The following is a 16,834-nucleotide window of genomic DNA, read 5'->3' as shown; positions in this document are numbered from 1 at the left end:
TCATATATTGTATTGCATAAACAACCTTAAAATGACGTGTAATGACGGTAGTTATGTGTGATGTTGTTTATTGACAGGTGTTGGGGATAACCCTGGAAGAGGGCTCCACCAAACCTCTGACCCCTGATTTCATAAGGGTGATCAACCACCACTTCCGAGGGATGAACTTCCTGTATGAGGTCATCGCAGCGCCGCGGCACGGACACCTGGCGCACAGCAGGATCCCTGGAATGCCAATCAGCGCCTTCACACAGACTGAGGTACACACACACATACACACACACACACACACACACACACACACACACACACACACACACACACACACACACACACACACACACACACACACACACACACACACACACACAAACACTGTAAAAACGAAAACTTAAAATTGTTGGTCTCATTATGATTTCTGAGTAAAATTAATATAAAACATTAAGTATTCATGTCAACTGTGCAATGCAATTTAGTCCAACCAACAACGTTGAGTTTTGGGTCAAGAGTTGGGCTCACTGTAGTCTCTTTGTTAGCAAGACACACGGGTTTAAGTCAGACTCTGTCTGAGGCTGGGCCAACTACGGTGCACATGCGCATTTCCACACTACCCCCCGGGGAGTCAGGGTATTCGTGATGCCGGTTGGGAAAAAGGGGTTTATTGCCTTTTGTCAATTTGTTTCTGTTAGGTTAAGTTGGGTTAACGGGTTTGGGGTCTTTATTGTTTGTGTGTTGTTTATTGTGCGTAGTGTTGCCGCCACCGTTGCCGAGACTTGCATGTCCGTTGGTTGGGTGTGCGGTGCGCTGTGTGTTGCGGGTGTGTGTTAAATAAAGGCAGCTCTCGGGATCGTGCGGTGTATGAGGCACGAGAGTTGCGTCACCGTTTAACCTGGGCTTCCGTCTCGTGCAGAACAAGTTTGACCATAGTGTCAAACTTGTTCTGCACTTTGGTTTGCTGCATTTAGACAGCGATTCTCTGCTGCTGAACTAGCTACATGTTGCTTGTTCTATTGCTGTCTGGCATTCAGAAATGTAAAATGGAAGTTTCCAATTATTAATTTTAATAAAGTGAACTTAAAACTAGTTTTGCATTCTTTGATTTTTTTTTTTTTTTAATAATATTAACCTTAATTTGAAATATTAAGTTAACAACCCTGACTTACTTTTTTGAGTTTTGTAAAATATAAAATCTTAGTTGGTATAACTCTAACTTTCAAGTTTGTCTAAAGAGGAAAAATGACATTTTGTTGGGCTCAAAACTCAAAAATTGATTGCAGTAAGTTGCCTTGCAATTTTGAGTTTTCTCAACTTTTTATTTTTTACAGTGCACAGCCACACGCATGGGAAGAAAGAGGGACATACACACAAACACACACACACACACACACACACACACACACACACACACACACACACACACACACACACACACAGGTTTAAATTATTTTATTTGGATCATCATTATTTAATTTAATTGTATGACAATGTTTATATGTGAAGCACTTTGAGTCTGCCTTGTGTATGAAAAGTGCTATATAAATAAAGTTGCCTTGCCTTGCCTTGCCTCAACAAGCAAAACAAAGATTTCTTTTTTTTTGATCCAAACATTAATCAGAAGGTTTCAATCTGAAAACTAACCAAACACTGAATGTGCAAAATGCTTAAGCACGCAGAGGAGTAGAGATGAAATGATGATGGTTTAGCTGAGGTTAAAGCATTGCATATGACAATATGGCATTCAGGGATAGACAACACAACGTCCTTTCCAGATGTGGAGGCTGCCTATGGTCGCTGAGACTGAGCAGAATTTTAGAACTCTTTTCGCATCAGCCTTTTGCAGTCCACCTATGTATGATTAATTGGCAGTTATATCCTAGAGCTGTGATACATTCTACCAATGGCTGGTATTTCATGAACTTGGATGTGAAGCAAGTGTCCATATACAGATCAAACACACAGCATATTTCAAAGATGGTAACTGATTTTCTGGCTTGGTTAATGAAAACAATGTCTGGGGTGTTTGGGATGTTACACAGTATGTTGTTATCAGTACAATTATGATCAAACCAGTTCAATTTCACAGTGCTGTGCTTATACATGTGTGTTGTTCTGTCCTGTACTTGTCTGAGTTCTTGTGAGACCAAGTCCACCAGACGGTCATGTCTGGCGATGTACAGTCCTTTGTAAAAGCTACAGCCGTTTAGGATATGAGCCATTGTCTCTTTATTGTCTGGGGTGGGATGTAGGATGCAGTGTGGGTTGTGTTGTGACGGCTACCAGATTGCCAAGTTGTATTTTGTAGGCAATACCTGTAAACGGGCCTTAATGCAAAAGACAAGGACGTCCTCTCCAATGGTCGTGTTTGAGAGGATAGAGTGGGACACAGAGTGGTTTGCAAAGGGTAGCAGTGCCAGTTTGCCCTGCAGGCTTAAGCTAGTCCAATGCTGTGCACTCTCTTCTACTTTCATTCTTAGCATTGTGGCTCTCGCTGTTTTGAGTGACAGCTCGTGTTGCCCATCTTCCTGTTCAAAGGTCGCGCATACATTGATGAGCGGGTCCGTGACAACAGAGTTCAGTGCAACAGGTGTACCATCGGGCCCCGCCCACTTCAGATTTATTCTTGAGCGGTGGCACGGGTCATTGAGATCCATCCAGTCTGACCGCACACCGAAGCCTGCAGTTCTGATGTCCAGTTTTCCATTATCTTTTATTTTGAATCCGAGGAATTGCCGCTCATTCTCCTTCGCAGGTGGGATTTTGCGTCGCTGCATATGCAGGAGGAGTGATTCACGGGCCACATCGTCGCAGTTGAGCATCTTGAGGGGGTGGTTGGTTCTGATGGCGGTGTAGACCCACTCAATGTTTGGGACTCCGAGACCTCCATCTCCGCGGGCTTGGAAGATGATGTCACGGGTCGAGTGGGTGTTTAAGCCAAGCCATTTCCTCACCAGGCTCACCGTCTTGTTTGTCATCTCTGTGAGGATGTTCTGAGGTATATGGATGTTTGCAAACAGGTGTTGGATTTTTGAAAGAGCGACGTCTCTGATTGCCTGGAGTTTCATTAGAATCGGGAGGGGGGATGAATTGATGAGGTCGAGTCTGACAGTGTAGTCATTAGTCAGCTCTTTGACCTGTTCTTCCCAGTCGCCAGCGACATTGAATTTATGGCCTAGATATGGGTATGTTTCATGCCTTGAGTAGACGCGGATTGGGTTCTGTACTATTGTGAAGGATGGGGGTCTGTCGGATTTGGCTTGATACCACCGATTTCCACCGCTCCTCCTCTCATAGAACGCAGCACATTTGGTGTGTTTTACCTCCAATCTTGACCACTGTATGAATTCCTCAGTGCGGTGGAGCATTGAGTGGATTACGCTCTCGTCCCGTGATGAGATCTCTACATCATCAGCATATCCCTGCACTGGATTTGGTGACCTGACTCCTTCAGGTGCGCACTGGCGCATCCACTTGATCCAGTGATTGATTGCTAGGATGAAATTCACCGCAGTCCAGGGGCATCCTGTTTTAATACCAACATCCAGCTGAATGGGATCAGTTAGGGTGTCACCACAAATGACTTGGATGTAAGATCCTTCATAAACATCCATCACGACATCAATATACACTTGTGGAAGCTGTATTTCCCTAAATGCATAAATCATGACGCTGTGTGGCAATGACCCGAAGGCATCACGAAAGTCCAGGAAAACAGTGAATAACTTTGCGGAGTCGTGTTTAAAGTCATCAATAGCCGTTTTCAGGTAGAAGACGTGCTCATTCATGCCTTGGCGGCTAATGTAGGCTTTTTGATCAGGTGAAAGTATTCCGGTTTCAAGCCAAGGCAGGATGCGGGCTAGCACACATTTCATGAAACACACAAGTATACACACACACACACACATACACAAAGAGGTATATTCACACACAGGTACACACACCGACAGAGGTACGTACACAACCCCCCAATCAAACACACAGACTTTGTAAACCCTCCCTTGCGACACGGGCAATCACGGCCCTTAACTATATATGTATAGGTATCAGTGGAGGCTTTTCCAATGAGGAGAGGGAGGAAGATCTTCCTTAACATTGTTGAGAATAAAAAATGTAGATTGCCCAGACTACTGTAATGAATTAATGCCCTTAAATATGACTTTAATGCCTTTGAATCTAGAATGTTTTTTTCCCTGGGTAAAGGGACATTAGCACCCCCTATCGCCTATTGACAATTACTTCAGGGAGGACGATCCTCCCTCAGCCTCCATTGACTCCCATTCATTTCCCGAAAGTACTGGCGGCCGGTGATTGAATAACATGGGTTTCAATGGGATGGAGGAGGAAAGTCCTCCTCCGAGTGGGTGTGACCTTAAAGGTCCCATGACATGAAAATCTCACTTTATGAGGTTTTCTAACATAAATATGAGTTCCCCTAGCCTGCCTATGGTCCCCCAGTGGCTAAAACTTGCGTTTGGTGTGAAACGAGCACTAGCTGTTCTGCTCGCCTTTGAAAAAACGGAGGCTCAAGTGTGCTGATTTGGAATGTCTGTGTTTAGGACGTCACAAAGCATCTAAGTTCCTCCCCTTACTCTGCCTGGCCCGCCCAGAGACGTTGGCCCGCCAATGAGACTCGACCGCGCGGGCACCACATGTGTTTGTGTGAATACACACACTGTAACGCAAGTGTTTCTTGTCGGTTCTTTGACGTGTCTTGTATTTCCACAACGAGACTGTGGTTGAGAAGGAATTGGGGGAAATTAACTTTGGCTTTGACTCGCTGAAGTACATGAACTGCGACATGCCGCCGGTTGCCGCGAGGCACCATCGCCCGGCAGCGGGCAGCCGGCAGCAGGCAGCGAGCGGTTCAGTCGACTTCAGGTTGATGTGAAAGTGGAAGAACCAGAGACGTTGCAGAACCCGACAAAGTCGTTTGTGATTCATAATATCGTCTGGAGGCGCACACAGCTTTTGGCCGTGATAATATGTATTATATGATATAGATATCTATGTATTATATGATATAATTTAGATATAGAGCTCCAGGACTGTAACGCAGGGTGTTGTACACTTCCTTGTTATTTGGATAACCGTTCTGCTCAGTGGCGTAAATATCGGTAAGCAGGGTATGTGGGCGCGTACGGGCCCGGGCCAATCAGGGGCCCGCCCGTCGGTCTTCGAAATGTTCCACTTACGTCGGCAATATCATGTCCTCTGCCCGGGCCCCTTCATTGAGATTGAAAATATTACGGATGAACATGAACAGCGTTGTATTTATCTGAAAATACGTGCCTACATCAGAGAAACACCGAATTGGGATGTATATAAAGTCATTAAAGTCTCACACTTCTTTACCATGGTGACTCTGGAAGAGTATCCATCCAAATAATAGAATGCTATATAAAGTAAATACACAAACATATTTGAAGTAATATTGACAACTTTTTTATAATTTAGGGATCATTCAATATTTTTCGAAGCTACCAACGATGTATTTTGGTGTATTTATTTTAAAATTGTGACTGGGGATTGTGGGATATGATAGTGAACGTCACGTCTATTGCGTAGCTTAGGCAACCGTTACACAACTAAAAGTTGAACCTGAGCTGACCTGAGATGAAGTCGGATGCGAAATACAAACATAAAAGTGGATCTCAAAAACGAAAACAAAAAGAAAAATTGGACAAAGACAGGAATAAGTTGGCAAAAATCAGACATTTTTTCAAAAGGATTCCTAAGGGGGATATCGAAATTGAGCGGGAGCAAGATGGTAGCAGCAGCTCGCTGGCTAGCACCAAGGCTAGCACCAGCCCAAACATCAGTGGAGAGGGTGGAAATATGGAAGAGAGCGAGGTAGATACAAATATGGAAGAGAGCAGGGTAGAGGAAAATGTGGAAGAGAGCGAGGTAGAGAAAAATGTGGAAGAGAGCGAGGTAGAGAAAAATGTGGAAGAGAGCGAGGTAGAGAAAAATGTGGAAGAGAGCGAGGTAGAGAAAAATGTGGAAGAGAGCGAGGTAGATGCCATGCCAATCGTATCGACTCTCCGTGATTTTCCAACTGACATTGGACATTTCCCTGAGAGTCTAGACTCAAAAGACAAACGTTATATAGTCTCCATGGGGTCATGCAAACCTACGGGCCCCTTCCCACGGAATACCAAGGATAACCGCTGCTTTACAACAGGCTATTACGTTTGCAAAACCAAGTCTGGCTTGGAGTTACCAAGGACATGGCTATGCTACTCACCCCAACTAAATGTAGCCTACTGTGAGCCCTGCTGGCTCTTTGCTTCGCTAACATGGAAGACAAATAACTGGCAAAATTTGTCCAGGAAAATTCATCAGCATGAGACATCCACTGCTCACACAGCTGCATGTGTGGTATATGACCATTGGCGTCAGAACAGAACGATCGATACGGATATGGAGAGGCCAGCTTTTGGAGACAGGTACTACATCGCGTGATTAATGTAACACTCACTTTAGCTGTGAACAACATTCCCTTCAGAGGACATAGAGAAAAGGTAGGGGAAATTAACAGTGGTAATTTCCTTTCCATCATTGAGCTACTGGCAAAGTATGACCCCGTGCTTGAAGATCTGATTAGCCGTCCAGCTCGCTCAATCAAGTATCTAAGCCCACTGATACAAAATGAATTAATTGAACTCCTTGCCAAACATGTTCAGAAAGACATCATAGACGGAATACGATCAGCTCCATTTTTCTCAGTAATTATGGATACAACGCAAGATGTGGCGAAAGTGGATCAGATGAGCCAGATTTACAGATATGTCATAATTGAGCGAGATGCTCGCGGAGTTGCCTGTGATATTAAGATCAAAGAGTAATTCGTTGGATTTCGTGAAGTCACTGACTCCTCGGCCTGTGAGCTTACTAAGGAGATAATTGCGTCGGTGGAGGACAACGGCCTAGACCTTTCCAAGTGCAGGGGGCAAGGATACGACGGGGCTGCAAATATGTGGGGCATTTACAGTGGTGTCCAAGCAAGAATAGCTGCCATAGAACCAGCTGCCGTGTATGTGCACTGTGCCTCGCACAATTTGAATCTCATCCTTAATGATGCGGTGAAGATACAAGAAGTGAGACAGTTCTATGACATTGTTGAGCGCATTTATGTATTCTTTGGGCACAGCATCAAAAGATGGGCAATGCTCACAAATAACACACAATGTGAGGACGCCACAAACGACTCCAACATAACACTGAAAAGGTTATGCCCGACAAGATGGTCATCACGTTACGACGCAGTGACCACTCTGAGATATCGTTACACTGATGTGATGAAGGCATTGGCAAAACTTTCTCTGACAAGCAAAAAGAAAGACGATCGGGATGAGGCTGCGTCATTGAAACACACAATGGGGAAATTCTCCTTCGTTTGTCTTGTTGTCGTTCAAAGCAAAATTCTAGAGCGGACTAATGTAGTGTCAAAACTTCTGCAATCACACGACATGGACCTGGCCACAGCAGTGCAGTTACTGGACTATGCCATCAGAGACCTATCTGCGTTCCGAGAACACTTCGAAGATGCCAAACAGACAGCAAAGGGCCTTTCAGAGAAGTGGGGTGTAAACAAGACATTCGAAAATACTCGGGCAAGAAAAGTCAAAGCGCATTTTGATGAACTGTGTCAAGATGAACGTTTAGCAGATGCTGAGTCTTACTTTCGTGTGCATGTGTTTAATGCCTGTCTTGATATTGTCATCTCTCAGTTGACCCAGAGATTCAGTGGTTTAAGATCAACAGTGGACCTTTTCAAAGTCATACAGCCCGAGACACTTTCCACCGCAACAGACGAAGAACTATTTCAGCAAGCAAACCGGCTGGTGAATTTTTACAAGAATGACATAACTGCTGATTTTCCAATGCAATTGTTGTCATTCCATGCATGTCTAAAACGCCGCATTTCACAAATGAAGACAGTCCAAGAGCTGACGAAGATGCTCATAATTGAGAATAGCTGCATCACTGCGAGTTTCGGGGAAGTTTGCACGGTACTCGTGCTTTTTCTGACAATACCAGTGACAGTGGCATCTGCAGAGCGCTCCTTCTCCAAGCTCAAAATGCTCAAAAGCTACCTGAGGAGCTCAATGGGACAGTCTCGTCTCTCTGGACTTGCAATGCTCTCAATTGAGAATGCCCGTGCGTGTCACCTGGACATGAAGGACTTAATTGACAACTTCGCTCAGAGGAAAGCCCGGAAAATGCAGCTATGATGTAAGTAAGCACATTTTTATCTATTTAAATGATCGGGTATTGCCTTTTAGTTTGTATTGTGTCTTTGGTCTTTTGGTGTGCAGTTCTGAGTTTGTTAATTTTGGTGCGCCGTCACCAGTTTTTTATTTGTTGTGGTGCTCTTACAAGTCGTCTAATTTCTGCTATGCCGTGGGCCTAACTACCTATTGCGTCATTTCGCGTTGTAGCCTATGGCGGGGGGGCCCGCCTTGAACATCCTGCATACGGGCCCGTCGTTGCCTTGTTACGCCACTGGTTCTGCTTTTGGTGTTATGGCGCATAACACGTCGGACTCTGGTCTCTGGTATTTCTACAACGAGACTCGTATTGGGGGTTATCTCAGCCAAGGTTGAGAATGAATTGGGGGGAAGGAACTTTGGCTTTGACTCCCTCAAGAACATGACCCACGACATGGAGGAGAAAGGGATTGTTGGCGGCGAATGTCTCCCGCTTGAGGCGCTGCCCGGCAACAATCCCTTTCTCCTCCTTGTCGCGGTTCAGTCTACTTCACATTGATGTGGACGTTGAAGAACTAGGAACGTCTGAGAACCCAACGCGGTCGTTTGAGATTCATAATATCGGCTCACATAGCTTTTGGCCGTGATAATATATATTATATGATATAGATATCTATGTAGGCTATATGATAATATTTAGATATAGAGCTCCAGGACTCCCGTGTGTTCTAGAATATTTACAGAACACGGCTAATGGCTGTGTGCGCCTCGCCATTGCGATACATACAACAGAGCGCATGGTACCGTGGCTGCAAGCTGCTCAGGGCCACACCCCCACTCTCCTCCTTGACCCGCCTCGCTCCACCTCATTTGCATTATAGCTACAGACACCAAAACAGCGCATTTGGGGAAAGCTCAATGTGCGACTGGCTCGGAGTGGCTGTAACTCTGCACCACGGCTGAATTTCAGGAACGTCTTTGAATACTGTGTCAGTTGCCCACTAATACCTTTATTAAAGAATACATGAAATAACATGTCATGGGACCTTTAAGTGGTCTGATTCGCGCAAAAATTGATTTGCGCTGCACTGTTAACCAATAAGCAGGATCCGTGGATGGTGAGCAGTGTTGCCAGATTGGGCAGATGTCCCACCCAATTGGGCTATCTGCCCAATCTGACAACGCTGACGATAACAAACCCGCTCTGCATTGCCGCTCAGTCCGCAAAGCAAGTGAAATCCTCTGAACAATAGCCAGATTCTAACATTTGCAAATAAAGCGCACAATGGAAACATTAGAAACAGAGGGCATTGTTCATGTTTTATTACACAAAGCATTCCATTCATTGAGTTACAGTGCTAAGTTAGCGACCAAAGAAAAAGGTAGACCACTTCCCAAAATCGAGATCAACAAAAATAATGGCAACGTCAGTGTTGTGAGTGCTACATGGTTTGCTAGGTACTCATGGCTTACTGGTATCATTACTAGCAATCAACTGTATTGCTGGCCCTGTTTGCTCTTGAATAATGGCAAATCTCCAACGTGGGCTGTTCATGGTTTCACTGATGTAAAAAATCTTGATAGGGCAACCAAAAGCTCAAGATCACGTTGGCGCTGCTATCTGACTTTCCTTGCTAGGCACCATGCTTATAGATCAGGTTGTTTGAAATAATGTTCTTGTTCTTTTGCTAGCTTGTTACTCTGACCATTCTGTTTGGTATTGTGGAAAGGGTGAATGATTCAGAGCATGATGCATTTCAAATGGAATCACTTTTGATCTTGAGTCTTTACTTAAAACAATTGTAACTGAAAATAAACATAGCTAAATAACAACCAATTAACTTCAGTCATTGAGGTCAAAAATGGGCCAGAGTAAGCCTGATTTGACTAATGGTCTTTGCGTCCTTTCCTTCTGCCCTTACAGTCCATTTCAAAGACATGCGGCCCACCGGCTTTCAAATTACAGTGATGCCACTGCGGCTTTGTATAAATTTTATTCACATAACTATCCCTCCCTACTATTTTGTAGCGGCCGGTGAGTAACATGGGGTACAACGTCTATTCATGAATAGGCTGGAGCCCTGGCTGCGCTTTGAACCAATAAGAAGGAGCCCTGGCTTTGGAGCTGCCCGGAGGTAGGGGTTATCCCCTCAAGTCTAGGCTATACCAACGAACCCACTCAGTCGTATCCCTGTTTCCATCGAGCGGTACGCTACTGTTCGTAGCGGTACAGTGCGGCTCAGTTCCATTTCCGCCGAGCGGTGCGGTTCATTGTGGCTCGGTTCGCTTATATTGGCGTTTCCACCGCCAAAGGTTGGGCAAGGTCCTGAAATAAACGCGCTGAGTCTGCATATTTTTCGACCCTCCTCCGTTGGGTTACCAAGCCGTCTGAGAGGGTGGCGAAAACTTGGAGATACACACGCCGTTATTCTGAAAACACTTTAAAAAATATCCCGTTTGGTATGACCAGGTCACTGATATCTTTGCAACACAAACAGCGAGGACGTTTGACTCGATCTATAAATGAAGTCCCTCAATCTTAATTGGCTAAACACCATGACCAACATTCTGAAACGTCCATTAACATCCATTTGCCTCAAACAATGTTAGGCTTACAGCCTATGTAAATAGTTGTGAAATAATGTTCTTGTTGTTCTTTTAATTGTTTGTTACTCTGACCGTTCTGTTTGATATTGTGGAAAGGATGTTAGTGAATGATTCAGTCATTGAGGGCAAAATGGTAGACCCAGATTTTTTTATTTAGTTTTACAAATCAAGAGTAGGCCTGATTTGACTGATTGGCTTTGCATCCTTTCCTTCTGCCCTTGTAGTCCAAAACATGCTGCCCACCGGCTTTCAGAATACAATGCTGCCACTGGTGGATTTGTATAAATTGTATTCACATAAGTATCCCTCCCTGCTATTTTGTAGTTCACCAAACACCCTTAAACAACTTGAGTCTCACATACTTATGCCACCATATGCCACTAACTAATGCAAGCAGGCCAATGGCAACCCAGTGGGCAGTCCTTCCTCCCTCACTTTCAAAACCACCATCCGCCACTGACATATAGGTTTATATTTATATAGAGGTATATATCTGTATAGATAAATTGATGTACAGTAAATATCCATATAGATATACGTATTCTTATTATCTATATGTTCCAGTTGGAGTGGGATACTCTCCTAGACTGGTTAGCCACGCCCATTCTGCCAGCGATTTGAGTTTGCCCTGCAGAAGGGTCTGGAGAAGAGCGATACATTTCTTTCTGCTTCCAATATGTTTTTGCAGGAGCCAATCACCAAGCTGGCTTTTTCCCCTGGCGCACTATTGGCTGGTTTAACACAATGAAGACAGGGAAGCGACGGCAGGCAGCCAATTGCGTACAGAGTCATTTGAACTAGGCCCATGATCACGCCTATTGTGCTGAAGAAAATGACGGCAGCTTCCCCAGACCAACGTGCAATCTACGATTGAGCTTGGTCTGGTAATAGTCAGGCTAATACTCTCTCTCTCTCTCTCTCTCCCGCTCTCTCTCTCTCTGTCTCGCTCTCTCTCTCTATATATATATATATATAATCGACATGTTCCAGTTGGAGCGAGAGTATATATTCTACATCCATGATGGCAGCGACACGTTGAGTGACAGCTTCACCATCAGAGCCAATCAGACGGAGAGCAGGAAGCACAGTGGGCGGGCCAACGTCTCCATCACTATCACACCCATCAACGACCAAACCCCCACCGTCACCGCTAACAAGATGCTCAAGGTCTCACACACACACACACACACACACACACACACACACACACACACACACACACACACACACACACACACGGACAAGCATCACATACATACACAAACACACAGATGCAAGCACACACACACACACACACACACACACACACACACACGCAAGCACACAAACGCACACACTAGCATCAAACACAGAGATACGTGGAAACGGACACTAACATCACTTAAACTAACATCACACACACACACATACACACACACACACACACACACACACACACATAGACACGCACACACACACACAAACACACACACATACACATAATGACCCACTCATATACACGTAAATATACACATAATTATTAAAAATACATGAATACAAGCACAGAAAGCGATTCAGCACTAGAGGTTTCGGATGAGCTCTTCTTCATTAAAGATTAGGAGGTGTGACATTCAGTCAAACCTCGTTATCAGAGACGGACTCTGTCCCCAAGCAGTTGGAAACTGTAATGGTAATTGTGTTTTTATCTGTGTTCTTTTGGTTCTCTCTTTCCTTCCTCCCCTCCCCCTCCCCCCACCAGGTGTGGGTGGGCTCCGTGACGGAGGTGACGGAGGAGGAGCTGAGTGCAGAGGACCAGGACACAGGCCCAGAGGGGCTGGAGTTCCAGGTCACGCCCCCCAGCAACGGACACCTGGCCTTGAGGACCGCCCCATCCAGGAGCATCCTCACCTTCACCCAAAGGGACATCCACAGCCGACAGCTGCTGTTCATACACAGAGGTGAGACAGGCTAACAACACCAGCCCCCGGTCCCTCCACACAGAGGTGAGACAGGCTAATAACACCACCCCAGGTCCATCCACATAGAGGTGAGACGGGCTAACAACACCAGCCCAGGTCCATCAACATAGAGGTGAGACGGGCCCACTAACAACACCACCCCCAGCTCCATCTGCCACTAACAACACCACCCCCAGCTCCATCCACATAGTGGTGAGAACTATGCACCCATCAACGTGGGCACCGCCCGCATTTCCCACGGCACCATGTATATAAGGCGGCGCATACTGTTGCTCATCCTCCCTTTTCTTTCAGTATTGTACTGATCAATAGCAGATAATGACTTAAGAGGGGCTCCTCTCCAGGCACCTCTTCTTCTCACCGTCGGTGGACCTCTCCGAGGCCATCGACATTTTTAAGGGTAAGTCCCGGACGTTGAAGACGACGACTACCATATCGAGGTGGACGACGACGCCTCCTTGGAAGACATCTTTGCGGACTCTGCGTCCGGGTTCTCCCACTCCAGGGCTTCCACCGCCACGGTCGTCCCCAGGGAGAAGCCACGCCAGATGGCCGATCTATTCGGCGAAATCATGTGCATTTCGCCCCCATGTCGGATGACATGCAAGGCGAGTGCTTCGCACCCTGTCTTCCTCCTGTCGGGCTACCCAGTGCCCCCTGTTCACACCCGTTCAGCATTTCTTCACCGCTGCGGGTGGGGACCCTTCTACATTGAAGTCCCCGGTGAAGGCCTTCTCCAACTTCACGGAAGTGGACGGGTGCGCTGATACTCCCCTGGAGCCTCCCCTGGAAGCGCTTCTCTGTCTGAGTGTTCTTCTGTGCCTCACAATCTGCGGTGGCGATCAACAACCTCGCCCTGCTCTCCTCTGCCCTGGTCTCCATGCCGGCTGGCAGGGAGGCTTACGGCCCGGAGGAAGCCGCAAGATGCCTGGCGGTCTCCCGCTTCTCCAGCGCCATCCTCCGATAGCCGATAGCCGATAGCCGATTCGGCCGGCCGGCATATGGCCTGGACGACCATGATCCAGAGGGCCATATGGCTCTCCCTCACTGCGGTGCCGGAACGAGAGCGGGCCAGCGTCGTCCAGGGCCCATTAGCTCCGGATGGACTATTTGGGCCCTGGTTCTCGGAGGTGCTCGCGCACCAGAAGTCTGTTCCGGAATCGTTCCCGGAACCGGGAACGATTCTCACGGGCTCCTCCCACCAATAGGCCGGAAAGAAGCAGGGTCGAGCCTGGTCCCAACGCTCCAGGAGGCCGCCTCCAACCCCGATGCTGCAGCCGCCGCAGCCGCCGCCGTCGCAGCAGGGGAGAGCCGCACAGCGGAGCCAGACTCACCACAAGCTTGCTCCCAGTTCTTCTTTCCAACCCTTCAATAAAGATAATGAAGGCCGTTCGGCCGAACAGCAGTACATTAGATCAGATTAGATTCACTTTATTGTCATTGCACAGTAACGGGTTACAATGCAACGAAATGTAGGTGGGTCTAACCAGAGTGCAAACACTCTGCTCGTCAGTTTGAGCAACATGTATAAATATATTAGAATATAATATCTGTGCAGCAAATTAATTACAACGGTTACACAGTAAAGTGCAGGTAGTGCAGCAAAGTGTAAATTAGCAGTAGGGACTAGGCAGTATGAGATATGGATGGGTATTTTGTATGCAGTCTGACAGCTGAGGGGAAGAAGCTGTTTAAAGTCCTGTTAGTTGTGCCTGGGAGGCTGCGGTAGCGTGCCCCAGAGCGGGTGTCACGTTGAAGGGTAAACAGTCCATGGTTGGGGTGAGAGGTGTCCTTTATGATGTTGCATGCTTTTCGAAGGCACCTCTTCTTGTAGATTGAGGTTATGGCATGGAGAGTGGTCTTGGTGATGCGTTGGGCAATCTTCACCACCCTCTGCAGTGATTTTTGGTCCTTGATGGTGCACTTGCCATACCAGACTGTGATACAGGTGGTGAGGATGCTCTCGATGGTACAGCGGTAAAAGTTCAGCAGCACTTGGGGGGGATAGATGGACTTTAGCCAATTTCCTGAGGAAGAACATACGCTTGTGTGCCTTCTTGATCAGGGTTATGATGTCGGGGGCAGTGTTTCCGCTAGAAGAAATTGGGGCCGGTCATGTGACCGGGAAGGTTTCATTTTACCTGTCAAATTGGAAAAAAATCGGTCGGATATTGTCCGTGTTTATTGCACTTAAAAAAATTGATAGGCAGGCTATATGAAGAAGAAGAAAAAGTGTGTGATCATATTTTGATTCGCCATGGTTGTTAAATACCGGTACTCCGCAAAGCTTGCCGCCGGCTTTCGCTAGCTTGCCGCCGTTTAGTTCATAAACCTACGGTAGTCTATAGCGATCAATATGCTACAACCACTGTAGCATATTTAAACACAATTCAAATGAACACATTCAAAAGTATTTCTGCTAAATTTAAAAGGTTGAATCTCCTCGTGACTGAATGTTTGTATACAGCGGGCATGCTGTATGCGCGCAGGGTTGATGGGCTCCACTTTTTTCTGTGGAGAACCAGCGCCTTGAATATTCCGCATAAAACGAAACCGGATCGTTTTCGCACGTTTCGGCTCCGTGTGGACGGGGCCTTATTTCCAATCGGTCATTCTGACCGGAGACATTTAGAATTTTCGGTCCTCCTAATTTTTTTCCGGTCAAAGACTGGTGATTACCGGACAACGGGAACTCTGGTTGGGGGTCCAGGAGAGGTCTACAGAGATGTGGACTCCAAGGAACTTAAAGCTGTTGACGCTTAACCTCCTCCCCCATTGATATGGACAGAGGGGTGTCTGCCTATTTGTTCCTTCTGAAGTCCACACTGATCTCTTTAGTCTTGCTTGTGTTGAGGGCCAGGTTGTTGTTGCTGCACCACTCTGCCAGGTGCTGGACCTCTTCCCTGTATGCCGACTCATCATTTTTGCTGATGAGCCCGACCACGGTTGTATCGTCTGCAAACTTCCCGATAGTGTTTGAAGCATGAACAGGACTGCAGTCATCTGTGAAGAGGGAGTAGAGGAGGGGACTCAGCACGCAGCCCTGAGGAAGACCAGCGTTCAGGATGAGTGTTTGGGAGGTGAGCTTATCCAGTCTGACATGCTGGGGTCAGTTGGTCAGAAAGTCCAGTATCCAATTGCGTAGGAGGGGGTCGATGCCAAGGACACTGAGCTTATTGATTAGTTTGGAGGGGATGATTGAATTGAATGCCGAGCTGAAATCAATAAACAGCAGCCTTACGTAGGTGTTACACAGGTTCAGGTGGTAAAGGGCTGGGTGTAGGACTGTGGTGATGCCGTTTTCCGTGCTCCTGTTCTGACGGTAGGCAAACTGATAGGGGTCTAGTGTGGGTGAAAGTTTGGTTTTCAGGTGGGCTAAGACCAGCCTCTCGAAGCATTTCATGATGGTGGAAGTGGGTGCCACAGGTCGGTAATCATTCAGGCTCTTTGGGGAACTGTGTTTAGGGACTGGCACAATTGAGGTGGATTTGAAGCACGCAGGGTCTTTTGCTTGGGCTAGACAGGTTGAAAATGCTGCTCATGGCCCCGGTCAGCTGCTCTGCACACGTGTGGAGTACTAGCCTAGCCTTTGTTGGTTCTGCTCAGTGCTGCCTTCACCTCTGTAGGGGAGAGTGTGAGGGGCAAGTGGTTTGCAGGGAGAGTGGCCTTGCTGGCCATCTCCTTGTTGTTGCAGTCAAAATGAGCATAGAACTTATTTAGCTCATCTGGAAAGGAGGGGTCGGTGGGTAGGGTGGAGGCATTAGAGGGTCTGAAGTCTGTAACATACTTCCTAAAGAGCGATATTCCTTAGGCCAACTGCATCCTACGCTTGTTTTGCATTCCTCTGGGCTGCCTCTTTCCCCCCCTCAGTCTGGTGGCTGTAGGGTGGCGGCCGGACGGCGTATTTACATAAGCTCTGGTTCACCTGCTTCAAATAAGCGGCGTCCCTTTGAGCTTCGTGGGCGGGCTGGAGACTCGTTACACGAGTCCGTAGATATGCACGCGTGTACCAGGCTACTAGTTCCCCACATTATCCCCTCTACCTCCCTCCTACAGTCTGTG

General features: G+C 46.8%; 1 protein-coding gene across 1 annotated transcript in view; it reads left to right on the top strand.

The window, feature by feature from the left end:
• The window catches only part of LOC115532569 (chondroitin sulfate proteoglycan 4-like), a 47,174-nt gene that overhangs the window by 12,312 nt on the left and 18,028 nt on the right, over positions 1 to 16,834 (top strand). The window contains 3 exon segments of the mRNA XM_030342427.1: positions 78 to 260; positions 11,805 to 11,981; positions 12,553 to 12,751. Of these exon segments, the coding sequence (XP_030198287.1) occupies positions 78 to 260; positions 11,805 to 11,981; positions 12,553 to 12,751 (559 nt within the window).

The sequence above is a fragment of the Gadus morhua genome, chromosome 19, assembly GCF_902167405.1.
Source record: "Gadus morhua chromosome 19, gadMor3.0, whole genome shotgun sequence".
Taxonomy (NCBI): domain Eukaryota; kingdom Metazoa; phylum Chordata; class Actinopteri; order Gadiformes; family Gadidae; genus Gadus; species Gadus morhua.
This window is presented reverse-complemented; position numbering and strand designations above follow the sequence as displayed.